At 38.4% G+C, this 17,331-nt stretch overlaps 1 protein-coding gene across 1 annotated transcript in view; it reads left to right on the top strand.

Annotated features, from left to right (window-relative positions):
• HAPLN1 (hyaluronan and proteoglycan link protein 1) overlaps positions 1–16,400 on the top strand; it is a 31,410-nt gene extending 15,010 nt beyond the window's left edge. Inside the window, exons 2-4 of the mRNA XM_028114589.2 lie at positions 5,687–6,058; positions 13,793–14,095; positions 16,111–16,400. Of these exons, the coding sequence (XP_027970390.1) occupies positions 5,687–6,058; positions 13,793–14,095; positions 16,111–16,400 (965 nt within the window). The remainder of the gene's footprint in view (positions 1–5,686; positions 6,059–13,792; positions 14,096–16,110) is intronic.
• Positions 16,401–17,331: the final 931 nt, after the last annotated feature.

The raw sequence follows: 17,331 nt of genomic DNA, 5'->3' as shown, positions 1-17,331 counted from the left end.
CGCTCTCTGTCAAATAAGTAAATAAAATCTTTTTTAAAAAGCGACATTCATTTAAAAGGATATAATGAAACATGAAATATGAATAATAAAATTAAAAAGATTTTATTATGAAATACAAAATATTTGAATACATTTAAAATGTGTGTAGAGTCATGGCAAATCTGAGCAAAGAACTGATTTTATTCTGTGGATTACACCTAAGCACTCGTCTTCAGAGTCTTTCATTCATGGTATTATGCCTTTTTGTGTGTGTGGTATGTATGTATGTATGCATGTATGTATTTTGCTCTTGGTTCATTTCCTTGTTCAGCATCTTACTTTTTCTTTCTTCGATAAAATTTCTTCCTTCATTAAGAGACTGACCAGTTTCCAAATACTTGAATGCACATTTGTAACTTAGGTTTTTTTTTTTTAAGACTTATTTATTTTATATATATAGAGAGAGAGAGTACAGGAGCAGATTCCCTACTGAGCACAGAGCCCCCACAAGGGACTCTATCCCACGAACCTGGGATCATGACCTGAGCCAAAATCAAGAGTCAGCTGCTTAACCAACTGAGCCATACAGGCGCCCCTGTAACTGAGCTTTGTGTTGCATTGTAAAAGTCTGCTACATTGTTGTTTGTTCTTGGCATATTGTCACCTGTCCCTTAATAGACATTCCAAAGTTCTATGGGAAACATGGGTTCAAACTCTGTGTCGCTGTATGAAGGCTAAGATTTATATGACATAAAATGGGAATATTGCGTCAATGGAGAAATGAAACCAAACTGTCCACCAATTGACAAAACCAACAAACTATCAAACCAAATGGGCAACCAGTTGTTTTGTTGTGTTTTGTCTTATCTTTCATGGCAAAATTCCCTTATGGACAATTATTTATGCAGCTAAAGATTTGCAGCAAAAATGCCTGCCGGCAAGCAAGGCTCCAATGAAAACTCCCTAGCACCAGTCTGTCTACCCACAGGAAACTAGCACCTTCCACAGTGTGAGTCTTACACATCCAAACCGCCAAGTGGCAACAAATACCACAAAAATAAGGAACCATTTTTTAAACCTGGTACAGTTTTCTCAAATGACTGATCATGGAGCTGATGACTGAGTCTCTGCCTACCAGTTTGGAATGTCAGGAAGGAATTAGCTTTTTCTTCAGAGTGATGAAAAAATTTTGGTAGTTTCTCAACACTGTGAAAGTAATTAATGCCACTGAATTCTACACTTAAAAATGGTTAAAATGGCAAATTTCATGTTATGTACATTTTTACCTCAATAAAAAGAATTCAAATGATGTTGGCAGTTTTTTTCTTAGGAGAGGAGTATTTTTTTTTAAAGATTTTATTTATTTATTTGACAGAGAGAGACACAGTGAGAGAGGGAACACAAGCAGGGCGAGTGGGAGAGAGAGAAGCAGGCTTCCTGCAAAGCGGGGAGCCCGATGTGGGGCTCAATCCCAGGACCCTGGGATCATGACCCGAGCCGAAGGCAGACGCTTAACTGACTGAGCCACCCAGGCGCCCCAGGAGAGAAGTATTTTTAATGTCCTTGTTTAGCCATCTTAAATATATTGCCTTTTCTTTTTTTTTGCATTTTACATTTTATTAGTCTAGGAAATTCAAAAATCTTGACCCTAATCCATCCATACCCCAATGAGAAAGTAACCAACACTAAGACTTAGTTATTTTGCACAATCCACAATTCACTGTAAAAAGACAAACTTCATAACACCTTCTCTTTTTTCTGTCACGTGTATTTCTTTGGCAATGAACTGCCATAAAAAATGATTATACTTTTAAAAGAATTAAGAGCAATAGATAATACTCCAATACCATATTTCTACATTGTTTTTCTGCAGCTAATTACTTGTGTCCTATTGTCTGAAAGAGTTCATCTAAATGACACAGCAATACAAAGATGAGTTGTTTGGTCATGCAGTTGCTTTCATAATTTGGTGAAATTGAGTGATGTCCTCTGGATTTCACAGCAGAATTTGTGAAATAATAATGAGGCCCTGCTGTTTCCCCTGGAGACAACTATGGTCTTTGAAGGACATCAAATCTTTCAAGTCACAGTCATTGACACTCACTAATAGAAATATGAAATTTCTGTGACTTACAAATTAAACTTTTAAAAAATCCAGTCCTTTAGGAAAAAAAAAAAAAAAGATAGCAGGAAGGGAAAACTGAAGGGGGGGAAATCGGAAGGGGAGACAAACCATGAGAGACTATGGACTCTGAGAAACAAACTGAGAGTTCTAGAGGGGAGGGGCGTGGGGAGCTGGGTTAGCCTGGTGATGGGTATTAAAGAGGGCACGTACTGAATGGAGCACTGGGTGTTATACGCAAACAATGAATCATGGAACACTACATCAGAAACTAATGATGTAATGTATGGTAATTAACATAACATAATTAAAAAAACAGTAAAAAATAAATTAAAAAATCCAGTCCTTCCAAAATGAGCATATGTATGCTGCCTAGTTTTTTCTTTTATATTTTTTATTAAAAAAAAAGGAAAACAAGCAGTGCTCATTCTGATGATTGAGTTGTATTTTTATCTTTTGCATTTTATTTGCTTTGCAACTGCCTATTGATCAAACAGGTTGATTTAAACATTACTTTCAAACTGCTTAAGTATTTGCATCCAAAGATGAGATTCGAGACTTACTCTAGGCAAGCCGGGTGCAAAGTTGGTCATCGGCACTCATGCTCAGTTCCCTTTTCTGCTCTTTGTCCCTGCCCTCTCCCCTCTCCAGCTGATGTGTTTACTGGCTCATCCCCATCATGACTACCCACCATGGGGAGCCTGACAAAGATCCCAAAGTCAATGTTTCCATGAGGCAGACCAGTCAGTGAAACACCCAAAGATCCTGACTCACTGACCAGTGCTCCCTCCTATGTCTTCTTTGTTCTGCAACAGGCCACTCTTGACGAAACGCTCAGTGCTGTATGATCTGCAGTGTCGATCTTCTAACTACAAGCAAACCAACAAAAAACATTGTTCTCAATGCCATGCTGGTGGTTTAGATTCATGAACACTGATGGCTTTCAGCCATGCACTTATGGCATTGATTACTTCCACGCCACAGCCCCCCCCACCAAAAAAATAAGAATGGCAGAATTTTATACATTCTGGCAGGCCTGTTAGAAAAATTATTTTGCGGGAAATCAGTGGATTTTTGGTATCTGCTCTATTCTCAATATTATGCCACATAAGTCATCATCTACTCATAAAAAAAAATCACCTAAAAAAATCAGAAGGCTACACTACTAAAATACTACAAGACGAGGTACAGTAAAACCACAGAAAAAAAATTAGAAGTCCCATCCCTTGCACAAGACCTTTGATCTTTGCTTTAACTCTTTAATTTATGAAACAACTCAGGCCTTCTATTCATTCTGGAACACCTTATGATTATGTGAAACCACAGAATAATTTCTACACCTCCTTTATAACACAGGTGGCATTTTATGTATTTTTCACCCCACAGGATTTAAAGCTTTATAAGAAAGTGGAAGGTTAACGTATGCCAAAATCATCCTCGTTATCAGGCAGTATCGTATTTGAGAAAAACTGGAAGACCTATGCAGTAGGAACAGTTAGCCGTGAGTGCATGCGTAGCTTTTGATCAGACATGATTCTAAGTGCTCTGTGTCTATGAGGTCAGCTATATATGATAGATGCTACTACCCCTAATTCACATATAAAGAAATTGGAGCTTAGAGGTTGCACAACTTGCTCAAGGCTACAGGGCTAGTAAATTGAGGAGGTGAGGTTATAACAAGGTATCACATTGCAACCCTTGTTCCTAACTACTATAATGCCCCTTATCCCTGTGGACTTGGATATTAGCTTTGACTTTAAAGTAAAAATCTTGTGAGCATCATGAAACTACAACCTCCTGAAGCTCTGTGTCAGGTCTCAGCTCAAGCCTTGGAAGTGTCCTTCCAGGTACCAGGTAGGAGCTGTTCCCTACAACCTTCAGGCATTACCGAGCAGTCTACAGCACTTTCCTCCTCCTGGAAAGAGGACACGTGGACGCAGTCATTAGGGATATTGAAGGGGGAAGATAACAGGTAGGGTAGAGTTGGAGAGATTTACCTTTCATCCCTTATGATTCTATGATCCTAAATAAAAAGATAAAGAATAAAATATAAAGGAGATGCTTAATGAGCTGGATTTATGATTCATTTTAATTAAGCCATTATCCTCTTATTTTATTATCTATTTTAAGAGGGGGCATTAATGGCTTTGTTAAACTTTTCAGTTTCTGAGGATTGGGGCTGACTTATAAATGAAATATGGCCATTTTAAAATACTCATTCTGATCGCTGTATGTTAAAAATATAACCACTGCATCTATTTTTGGACACTTCTTACTTTAAAATCTGAATCCTGTATACGCCCTTAACTAAGTTAAGTTATGGGATCTGTCCGGAGGTGAGTGGGTACTCTTCCTGAGCTGTGTATCCTAAATGATTCACAGCCAAGATTCACTCAGTCCCTACCTGCCCCAGGCAGGAAGGACTGCAGGGCTTCATGAAAGGCAGCTTTTGGCAAGCTTCAAAAGCTGTGTGTAGATGCGAAGGTGCATCTGTGTCCAGGAGTTTTTATATTGCTTTCTCATTTTCAAATCTTGCACATCCCCAGGAGACCTTGTCAAGGTCGAAAGCACAATAAGCTAACCGGGGGAAACCCCAGAGAAAGCCAAGATGTGACAAGCACAGCTGGCTCCCTGGAGAACGGCAGCCCCACTGACCCGGCAGGATTGGACTATTGCAGTGCTGTCTGGAAAGCTAGCTCATTCTTGGAGGAGGGAGGAGGGAAACCGAAGGGCAAGGAAGAAAAAGGTGGGAGCGAGAAGATAGACTATAAAACAAGTGTAGCAGAAAGCAAAGACAAGGGGCAGAAAGACTTAAGGGAACAAAGAAACAAATAATTATGTGGTTAATCAGGAAATAAATATAACTTTGGATATACTTTTAGCAATTAAGTTTTGAGGAATATATTTCAAAACCTGGAGTTTTGGGTTTTTTTTTTTTTTAAGCATTGGCTAAAAATACCTTTCTGATGTCTACTTTGTGTAAAAATAAAATACATACATACTGCTTGAATTGCTCCAAAATGGCATATCACAAGTGTATATTTGAATAGAAACCACAAATGTGAGGATACTCTAAGTTCTTTGGCCAGAATAGGATGAAAATTGATCATGTTGCTTTATAATTTTGCTGTAAATAAAATAGAGATTTATTGTATTAGAAAGGTCAGGTGAGAAGAGAAATTTGCCTACCTTGAAATTTTTTGGTTTGTATTGATGAAATTCATCATAAATTATGTCATTTCACTTGGTCTTGATTCAGCATTTTTGATATTTAAATGTAGGAAAAAAAATAGAATTTGTTGTTAAGTTATCAAACTTTGATGACTGTGGAGTTTTATATTCAGTAATTTTCAATTATTGTAATTAACATCCTTCTTTTTATCAGTGGTTTAAAAGACATGACTACCTTGTAGGTGCCCTCTAGGTATTAGAGGTACCTTTCTATGTGGTTCAAAAAATATTACTGTTCAAGAATACAGAGAAGCTTATCACCCAATGCTACTCTTTGTCAGATACCCTGTATGGGTAGCACATTTCATTTTATTTAAGAGCATATTAATGTGTTTTTTTTTTTTTTAATTATAGCAGAAAATGGCCCCCGTCTACTCGTGGAAGCAGAACAAGCCAGGGCGTTCTCATACAGAGGTGGCAATGTTACACTGCCATGTAAATTTTATCGAGACCCTACAGCATTTGGCTCAGGAACCCACAAGATCCGAATTAAGTGGACCAAGCTAACTTCAGATTACCTCAAGGAAGTGGACGTTTTCGTTTCCATGGGATATCACAAGAAAACCTATGGAGGCTACCAGGGTAGAGTGTTTCTGAAGGGAGGCAGTGATAACGATGCTTCTCTGGTGATCTCAGACCTCACCCTGGAGGATTATGGGAAATATAAGTGTGAGGTGATTGAAGGATTAGAAGATGACACTGCTGTGGTAGCATTAGATTTACAAGGTAGGTGTCTATAAATCATTTTAAACTTGGAAATGATAATTAATCATTTTTCATGACAAGTAATGTCTAGTGGTTACCATAGTGATAATGTGAGAAATCAGAAGTCCATGCATAGCGGGTTTCTTTTCTTTTGTATTTTGCAGTCTGTCAATGATTCCAGCTTTCATATTTGAAATGTACACACAATGGTTATACACAAAATTGAAGCTATTTGCAACTAGGAGAAACGTGCAGTGGAACTGAATTACTAATATTTGGAAACTGCCTTATGCTATTCAAAATTTAAATCTTATGACATGGTTATGGAGAAATTCAGATAGGATGCATTTTTATTATGCTTCTAAAATTATCTCAGTTTCAAAATAACGGCAACTTTTGTGAAGGACATCTGCTAACTAAAATACGTGTAATTGTATTCTATAAAGTAACTGTGAAATCATAACAAAAGAGTGCCCTCCAAGTTTATTTAAATAAGTAAGTAAAGAAGTAAACTCTTTTAGTGGTCCAGAGTCTTTTAGACACAAAATACCAAACAATATAGGCATTCTGGGGGAATTTTTTTTCCTAAGTATGTAATCTACTCAGTAGGTTCAAAAACCAAAACGTAGAGAATGCTAAACAATAAAGTGTGCTTGCTGCCCAAAGCCCACCCTCTATATGCCCCACCAAGAGGGAAACTCTTCTCTGTTTCTCATGCATCTCAAAACATCTTATATTCATGAATTTGAATGTTTCTCTACAGTGAAGGATGAATTTTTTTGGCAACATTGATAGAATACTTTCCTTCCTTATGCACATAAACTATAGGTGTATGTTTGCTAGAAGCTCCTTTCACATCCTAGGACAGATTTGTGACTTTGGAAAAGAATCTGTTTGGTCCACTAGAGTATCACTGAAGAGTTGACCTTCTGAATCCCACAGAATCCCATCACACGTATGGAGATTTATTAGCTTTATGTATCTAATAAATTGCACGATGTCATAAAATACATTTTTGTGACCTTCTCCTGTCTCTCCTTCTTTCTCTTGTCTCTCTTAGTTGTAGTTCTTGGCTCCTGACTACATACCACCTTGTACTTTCAGTTTTTATTGAGTCACATGAATAGCCATAAACATTGGCATTATTCAAGATGAAAGAAGTGATGGGCTTAGAGAAAACAGTTAATCATCAAATATTAATGACAGCCGATTTTCTTGATCAAAGGGGCATCAGGCAGTGGACAGACCCTCAAGCTAGTAGTACCGACTAAGACTCTTATGTTAGTCCCAACTCTACCAGTATGAGTTTTGTAACTGGGGCAGGTTATTTAATCCTTATACCTGGCTTCCTCATCTATGAATAACAGGTTGAACTATATTTATTACCTGTTCAGTTATTTTTTCATCTAAAATTCTGTTTATATACCGTGTATTTCCTAAACCTAAGTAATTCACATGCCATATTTACTGTCTCCCTACATTTATTTTAAAATGAAATTTTAAGTGAATAGAAAGCAGTAGAACTTGCCAGAAATAGACGGGAACCATAAAAATAAATACAATGAATATAAGATACTTCCATATTCCACCTGGATACCTGCTTGCTAATAGCTTTGAGCGTGGAGCCTGCTATACCTTTGTTTAAAAAGGAGATTTACAATGTGTCAGAAGATGGTGCACTCCAAGGTCAAACTGAGATTGTATTCGAGACATAATTAGAGGTGTTGAAGAAAAACTGTAAAAAGAGTAACTTTTTCCTGCCTAGGCCCTTCACCATCCCAAATCACCACGTTTACCATGCTATTGGAACACTTCCCTACCATATAACCCATTAGCATATAAGCCAAGGAAATGCGTCCAAGAAACCATTTTAACTGATAAATATTTTTATAAGTACTGTTTCAGTGCCAGGAGTTATGAAGATTTCCAAATCTTGGTTTTTTTCATTCAATAGTCTGACAGGCTACTAAAGATTCTAATATACTTTCAAGAGTAAGAATTTTAAAATAAGGCAGAAATTATTATCTTGCAGGACATCTACACTTCAGATACAATAAATAAAGTAAATGAGGTAGAATTTGGTTATAAAGTAAGTGGGTACAAAGCAGTTGCTATAATCCCGTGCACTGTGCTTGGCTCACTTTCAGGAACCCCCCCCCCCCCGACAGATGAGACTCAGGGAGGACTCCTTTTCTAAGGTAACGTGGCCACTAGTAAGAGCTAGAACTGGAATCTGATACCAAGAACAATGGAAGAAGCCTATGCTTTTATCCACTGTGATCTGGGGGCTCACAGGAAGGAGAGATTCTCCGGTGGAAAGAAGACCAGAGCCTTTAAACAGGCAGAAGGGCAGCCACCAGCTGCAGGAGATTCTTAACGGCTCCAGAGGGACGTGGGTGACAACCTACGGGCTGTCTTTTGGTCACATGGCATTAACTGGTGCGCTCATGGTAGCGCTTCCATTCCCCTCCCAGCAGGTCGTGCTTTTCCATCTGTCTTGTGTGCTGTAGAAAGTGTAGAAGCAGTCATTAGCCAGAGGGCCTGCCTTGAAATAGCTAACATTTTAACATGTAGCATTATACACACGAATCCATTTCTGAACAACTGAATAAAATACAAATCTTCAAAGAGTAAGATCCGAGTTCCACTTCACAGCCATGATGCTCTCCAAGCACCTTACAGAGATTTCCATTATAGCTCTCATCACACTTTGTTTTTTAAAGGTTTGCCAACTTGCCCTCTCCACCCGTTAACTACAATCTACTCGAAGGTAGTCAGGGACCAAGAACAAAGTTAGTGCTCAGTAAAGAGTTTACAAGTGATTGAATGTTGGATACAATGGTTTAAAACTTTCGAATACACAAACAAAACATGCACACCATGGAGAGGCTATGGAAAGGCCCGCAAAGGAAGGCACACTTGATTTGGGCCATGGAAGGTGAACCTGGTCCTTCCGAAGGTAGAGAGTGTGAAAAAGCAAGGGACAGGACATCATGGGGTTGAGAGAAAGATTCTCAAGGGAAAAAATGTGAACAACAGAGCCATAGACAGTCTGCATCCACATGGACTGGTTTAAGGCTCTCAGCTTGGCAATAGGATAAGATAAAAATTTGTATCATAGCCAATTTCAAACATCTGGAAAAATAGAAAGACTCATATACTGAATCCCCGTATACCATTGTCCAGCTTCAAAAGTTATCATGATAAAGACACCTTATTTTATCTTGCTTTCTATAATCCCACTTGCACTGAATAATGTTCAAGAAAAACTCAGCCTATTATTTTCTCTAGATATGCTGCAATATGAGATAAGGACTCATGTTTTTAAATGAAATTGCAAAAAAAATTTTTAAGATAGTCACTGTAGAATAGCATTTGAAGAAGCTTGGTTGCTAACCTGAGGATGGACGTTGAAAGTGACTTGGTAATTTCCACATAGTCTGGGACAGATGAGCAAGGTGCAGTGATTATATACCTAAGAGTTACGGACTACGTGGCAAAAGAGATTTTGTGGTTATCCCTTAATAGCTCCAACCTACTTTTTTACGTTTTTTCATTATCAGTTACATTCTTACATGTGACCATCAGGCAAGTTTCACTCAAACTCCTTGTCAATCTTCTAATGTACATAAATAAGGCCAGGGAAGCATGTCATTTTAAATGTCATGATGATGGTTTTTCAGCTGTCCTTGTACAATGTTCTAAATTATATTGGTCCTTTAATACATGCTGAATGCTATGTTCTCCAAAGAATTTTTCCAATTAGGAAAAAAAATCATTCTTCTTTAAGATGTCCAAATTATATGGTTTGTATTTATAGTACAAGATTTTATTCTGTCTTGGATTCAAACTAATATATACATACATATATAGTTTGCATATCAAATTATGGGCCCTTTGAAGGAACAGGCCACACCCCAAACCTGTACTCTAGAGCACCCAGCACAGTGCCTTACTCTTAGCTGTGACTTAAGAATTGTTTCTTTTTTTATTGAATCATACTGATACAAAATTTTTTGAATTTTTTTTTGAATCATACTGATAAAAAAAATGGTAAGATTTTCTGAAAGACTGAACTACATGTGAGTTGGAGTTAGCTGTGGAAACAATTTTTTTTGTATAGAATCTTCAATAGGGTAACACCCTCTGATTACTACCAATTACCCACCCACACTGCTAGAAACAACACCCAACAAGACTAGCCTTATGTGACTATAACAAAGAGATTCAGGTCACTGGAAATTAATGAGAAGCTTGGTCTACAGAATTCATTTCAGCAATTAAATAAATAAGGATACAACAAAGTGATACTTTTTTCCCAATCTCCCATTGTATTGGTTTTCTGCTGGTGAAAATGGGGCTAGATACACAAAAATATAGTCTGAGAGCTTTTAGAAATAGAAAAAAAATCAGATATGTGTATAGCACTGATACGCAATAGAAGGGGCACTGAGGAAGGTAAAATTATACTCCGTGGTGTCTTTCTATTACTCAAGTTACTGAAATTTACGTTAGCTTTCATATGGGCTACGGTATGGACATCTTTTGGATGTCTAACAAATTGATATTTGCCAACAACTAGGATGAATTGGACTGTGCAATTATAAATATTAAAGAGCATGTTTTCAAAACATATTTCTACTGACTAAATTACTCACATTCTTTTCCATACAATAGATCATCCTTATTAATTCCCTTTGTTGTGATGCATACCAGCCCTTCATGGGAAAAGAAACAACCTTTGATTACATTTTGACATATGAGTATAAAATAATCATACTTGGAAAATAATCACATGCCCTTCGTTTTCACCGATGGAAGTTTAACTTGTATTTTTGTAATGCTGGATGAAAGCAACAAACATTCGCTCCATAATTCAGCTGCAGGAATTGCACGTTTTTCCACAGAGACAGATTTCTGCAATTATAGTCTTAGATGTTGAAATCTTAACTCTCTGGAAGTAAAATAAGTAAATAAATAAAATACTAACAAACATGCAGTTCCAGAAATGCCCCTGCTTGTAAGAAACATCTGATTATTGAAATGTGTGCACCAAATGTGCACAGTACAGTGAAACTTTTACAACTCTGGCTGAAACACAAAAAATGACCTTGATTTACTTGGGATGTATTCTTTCCATAATCATCAAACATTAATTAAAATTCAAGTAAATATTTTGAATTAACATAATGATAAGTTGACAATTTATTTCTACAATTGAAAAATAATGAAGTTTCGGTACTGGGTTTCACTATGACTTTAAGAAATGTTTGCATGAAATTATGTTAAATTTGAAAGGAACTTAAAAATACATTACACTGAATTTGGAACTGAATCAATCATGGTTCAGTAACATTCAATGGTTAATCAAGAACGAACTACTCAAGAAAATTTTTTCCTAATGCCCACGAGAGTCCACCAAATAACACCACAGTGAGTTTAAACCAGAAAGGCTGTCTAGGTCTTGAAAATCTTTGTAAATTAAAATATCCTGCAGTCTCCACTGTTCCCTTCTTGAGACATTTGGGAAACGGAATCCAACCCAAATGGTTTCTCTCTCCAGATTGAAACACTTTGAGATTTTTCTCTCACTTGGAGTCTAGCTGCCAAGGAAATCTCTTTTGGATAAATTAAATATTTTTATTTTCACTGGCATTGCTGGGGTTCTGGGGAAAGAGGATGAAAGGCATGAGGGGACAGGGAGAGCTATAGCAGTTCCTTCCCAGCGCTAACTGGGTTCTTAGCTGGATGCCTGGAAATAGCTCTTCTTAGATAGAACCATCTCAGGCTCCCCTTCACCCCCATCACTGCAGGGGGCCATGGCAACTGAGCGAGTTTTTTCCTCCTTCCTTTTGGCGCTGATTCAGCTTATAGATCCCTCAGCCAAGAACCTGAGAAGGCAGGATGAGATCAGGAAGCCTTCCTGGATCCCTGCCTCTTACGGAACCGTGCCAGCTGGACTGCCCCAGAGGGACTAACGTGTCCTGCGGAGGCCTTGGGGGGACACGACTTGATGTAGGCTTTCTTCTTGTAGAGTCTTCCAGGACAATTTATAAAAGAAAACATTTCCCGTGTCCTGGTTACACGATGAGTGAATTGTACATTCATCTTGAATAGGGTCTGCGGTCTCATAAAACAGCACTTGCGATATAACCCACCAAATTACTGTGTCAGTGGGACAACTGTTTATATTCCACAAGCTAAAGTATTAATTATTTCTAATTATAACCAAAAATCCAAGGCAAGGCCTTGACTAACCACTCTTTTATGGGGAGACATTTTGATGCAAGGGTCCTTCTGAAAGTCCAGCAAATGATACAAGTTTGCTTTCTGATGATGTAATTCTTAGCAGTTCGAGAAAATGCACAGAAAGTCAGAAGGTGGCTCAGTCACCTCCAGTGATTATTTGACCAAAAAGAATGCTTTGGGGAAGCCATTGCATCTTCCCAGGCAAAGTCAAGTGCCAAGTCACACTCTTCACATTTGTTAAGGGTTATTGCCCAAATAGTTAACTTAGTTCTTTGGCATTAACTCAACTGATGTTTATGCTGTATCCACCTTGTATAGGACAAGCTTTGGGAAGGGCTTTTTTTTTTTTTTTTTTTGTAATAAAAGTGTTTTTAAAAGCTGGTTTCAATTGGCCACATATGAATATGGAAGCTGAAGAATTATTTTTAAATGAAAGCCCTCATTTTGGTTGTGCTGTTCAAGGACAGAAAAAAAATAAGATTAAGGGCTACCCTTAAAAGTTGAAATGGATAACAGAGCCAGGAGACCCTTAATGGAATATGAAGTGAGGTATGCCCCCACTGTAAAGAACTGGCTTATTAATATGAAATAAGGCTGCTTAATTAGGTTTCTGTTAGATATATAAACTCACTTTGGAGTTTCTCCAAGTAAGAAACCTCCTAAGTGAAAGTTACTTAGATAAGTAAGTTTTTAGGAGCATGTGTAAAAGAAAATATGTATCTACATTTCAATCATTTGTTACCATATTTGTTTATATATTTAAAAGGCTATCCTAAGTGGGGCACCTATGTGGCTCAGTTGGTTAAGCATCCAACTCTGAATTTTGGCTCAAGTCACGATCTCAGTGTCCTGGGATCAAATCCTGAGTCTGCACTATGCTCTGCGCCATGAAGTCTGCTTGAGATTCTCTCTCCCCCTCTCCTTTTGCTCCCCCACCCATGGTATTGTCTCTTTAAATAAATAAAGTCTTTAAAAAAAACAAATAAAAAAATGAAAGGCTATCCTAAGCTAATTAGTAATTATATAAGAATAACTACTAAGAAAAAACATGGAGAATCCTGATAAATACCTTCTCTCTGAGCACTGTTTCTACATCCTCCACCACAATTAGTATTCATTATTGACTTTTTCCTAGCTGAAAAGGACTCAGTAGTAATCCATTTTAAGGTTATTAACAGAAGTAGCAGAAGGTAAATTCTCAAGGAGGCTATTTGAAAAAGATAACCTATGGGTGAATCATTCCAGAAAGGAGAATTTTTAAGGCTTGTATTGAACTCTTAGCGAAAGGGTAAATCACTGAAGTCATCAAACCGCATACCTCACTGTGAGATGCACAGAGCCGAGAGGTTGTTTGTAGGGGAAAGGGACCACGAGAAACCACTGCAAGTTGACCAAAACCCGCAACTTCATCTGCTGGAGATTCTATTATGTTTTCACCAGTCAAGCGACATTTGCTCACGTTGGTACTTTCTGTACCACTAATCCCTCGGTCTCTCCTTTGGACAGGTGTGGTATTCCCTTACTTTCCACGACTGGGGCGCTACAATCTCAATTTCCACGAGGCACAGCAGGCTTGTCTGGACCAGGATGCTGTGATTGCTTCCTTCGACCAGCTGTACAATGCCTGGCGGGGCGGGCTGGACTGGTGCAACGCCGGATGGCTCAGTGATGGGTCTGTGCAGTATCCCATCACAAAGCCCAGAGAGCCTTGTGGAGGCCAGAACACGGTGCCCGGTGTCAGGAACTACGGGTTTTGGGATAAAGACAAAAGCAGATACGATGTTTTCTGTTTTACATCTAACTTCAACGGTAAGTTATTAACTGTACTGCCTTCTTTCCTGTCCTGGGGACCAATACGTACTGTAACACCACACTCAGTTTTTAATCTTATCTACTTAAAAAAGAAAAGAACATGGCTTTGACGTATTGCCCTTAGTTTGAAAAGATGCAATGTTCTTTAATGTCGTAAGTTTTAAAAATACCCACATGAGCAAAAGTGCGTATTTCCACTATTCCTAGGTGTTATTGCATCCGATTATAGTTATAAAATAGTTTAAATTGAGATATTCTATGGGGTCTGTTTCTTATTGACAAAGATGATGCTGCCACTGTGTGTGATAGAGATGTGTGCCCTGGGATACAGATCTCTTAATGGAAGTGAGAGTAGCTTCTACGTCATGCTCTCCTTCTCGAAATTACAAAGTCGATTATGTTCATAGTTGATCAGCAAAACTCCAATAAAGAGAAAGCTCAGAGTAAAGAGAACTTTGCAAAAAAAAAAAAAATAATAAGTAGCAATAACACTGGAGATGAAAGCAGAAGAAAAGAGATCCAGGTTGCCTCCGTGTTGATGATTGATCTGCTGCCTTCAGTGTAACTCCCAACCCTGTCTTGCCCCATCCAGAACAAGCCACACAATTTGTGGGGCCCAGTGCAGAATGAGAACATGGGTTCCTTGTCCAAAAACTATGAATTTTAAGATGGTGACAGCAGCACCTTCAACACACGTGGGGCCCTGTGTAACTGCCCAGGTCATACGCCATAAAGCAAACCCCGGCCCCATCATTTTCTATTTCAGTTCCCTGGTGACATGCTTTGGGAAAAATAGCAAGGGATCAGGGATGAACCAACTTTCTGTAAAGGGCCAGATGATAAGTATCTTTGGCTCTGTGGGCCATGCGGTCTCTGTCGTAACTACTCAATGTAGCTCTGTATGTTGTAAAATGCAAAACGGCCACAGACTGTATTAAACGGATGGGTACAGCTGTGTTTTAACAAAACTTCTGATGACTCCTGTGCTGTAGTTTGCGGACCTCTGGTATGGATGAGAGAGCCAACCTTCTAACTCATGTTCCAGTGGCCTCTACTGATCCTCCAAATCACATTGTCTTAGTCTTGCCAGAAAGAACTGGCCAGCATTAATTTATCCTTCAGTAATCTATATGTAATGGAGGGCGAGGAGACATCCCATTACAATGGGTAATCAGGTAAGAGATTCTGATTATAGTCTACCTGAGACTCAAAGTCTGAGAAAATCTTCAATGTAGCACTTCAGCCAGTTGATGCCATACTTTATACACTGTATGCATCTTTAATATACATTGAAGGTAGTTCAGTAATTTTTATTCAATGCGTGGTTAAGACTAATTCGCTCTTTCTTGGGCAATCAAGAAATGGTTAGGTGTCAGGGCTCCCGCTGAATAAATAAATTCATCCTCTTTGCTAGTAACTGAACAGACTGGGTTCACATTCTGAGTCTGCATTACTTATGGCAAGTGACTTCCTGTATTTTTTGCATTTTCATACTGTAGTCTTTGAATCAGAATAATGTCTTATTGATACCTGTAATGAAAAGGACTTGAGGGCTTTTGATTTTTTTTAAATGGACTTTTATGTCAGGAATGTTTTTTGATCTTTTCACATTCAAATTTTGCCTCTCCAGAAACTTGTGCTGGGGTTCAGTCTTGCTACAACTAGAATTTAAATAGCTCTTGCTTTTAACATGGAATTCTGTCTTCTCTGGTACTACAGAAGGGCCCTTTTAGTCACTAATTAGCTAACAGAAACCGCATCTGTCATTTCCCTTCTCGGTTTCAAAGCTATAAAAGGGCATGTCTGAACACATATTAAGGGGCAAGGAAAAAACTAATTTAATGGGAGAATGACCGAGGGGCGCTACGTTGAACTGACAACCCTATGTTCCCCAAACTTGACAGACACTGCATCTCCCCCTTCCCTGAGAAACACTTCCGTTTGGGCTCCTTCCATCTCCGGGCGGCTCAGGGGCAGACAGGCCCCCTGACTCTCTCTGCTTTTCTCCACAGGCCGGTTTTACTACCTGATCCACCCCACCAAGCTGACCTACGACGAAGCGGTGCAGGCTTGTCTCAACGATGGTGCTCAGATCGCAAAAGTGGGCCAGATCTTCGCTGCCTGGAAACTTCTGGGATATGACCGCTGCGATGCGGGCTGGCTGGCGGATGGCAGCGTCCGCTACCCCATCTCGAGGCCAAGGAGACGCTGCAGTCCCACCGAGGCTGCCGTGCGCTTCGTGGGGTTCCCAGATAAAAAGCATAAGCTGTACGGTGTCTACTGCTTCAGAGCATACAACTGAGTGTGCCCCTAGAGCACATCAGTTTTAAAGTCATTAAGAACATGTGAAAGGTTTTTTGTGTTTTTCTTTTTTGTTTTTTTTTTTCAACACGAACTCATGCAAGTTACCAAAACTGTGATAACCCTTTTTTACTTACTGGAAAGAGTCATTTTCATAAAGACCAATTCATGAATTTGTTTTTGTAAAGCTATCATTCAATATATATTATAAATTAATATAATTTTAAGGGAAGCGCTAGATAAGGAGGCTTTAGAGACAATTGTTTAGGCTACATCATTCCCAGTGAAGTATCCTTTCATGAACGGGGCATGCAATAGCTTGAGGATTGCGAGGATTAAATTAAGGAAAGTACAGCTACTCAGAGCAGCAGTTTCCACAAGCACAAATTTTACACATTTGTACAATTTTGAAATGCACTACAATCTACAGATTAGAGCAATGGATTTGAAATACAGGTTTCTTTACATAAACTGAGATTCTGAGAGGTTGCACGAAACTGTTTCACAAGGGAACAATCTACACTTTTCTAAAAGGTATTATTTCAAGACTCCAATAAACAGAACGTTTTAGTCTTTAAAATCCTGCCTTTTTGACCAAAAAATAAAAAAAATTCATATGGACTCCAATGCATAGTAACAAGCACAGTTAAAACTCCTTAATAACCCCATTTATATGAAGTATGAAACGTAAATACGCAGATAATATTTAACCAGTGAGAGACTCCTATCTTCTTTTAATTGAAATGACAGATACCTGAGAAGAATCGTTAAATCTTTTGAGTAGCTTTACTGAGTTATATTTAAATTCTAAGGGCCGTCTGCTAAGCAGCATTAGCATCTACTCAGGGCAGTTATATAGATAAACTGCTGGACAGAAAAATTGTAAAATTTAGCAGCTTGATTTTATGTTAACCTATGAAATATATTGTCCT

Source organism: Eumetopias jubatus, unplaced genomic scaffold (assembly GCF_037043125.1).
Source record: "Eumetopias jubatus isolate StellerSeaLion01/CBP00866 unplaced genomic scaffold, mEumJub1_p1.0 scaffold_5, whole genome shotgun sequence".
NCBI classification, from domain to species: domain Eukaryota; kingdom Metazoa; phylum Chordata; class Mammalia; order Carnivora; family Otariidae; genus Eumetopias; species Eumetopias jubatus.
This window is presented reverse-complemented; position numbering and strand designations above follow the sequence as displayed.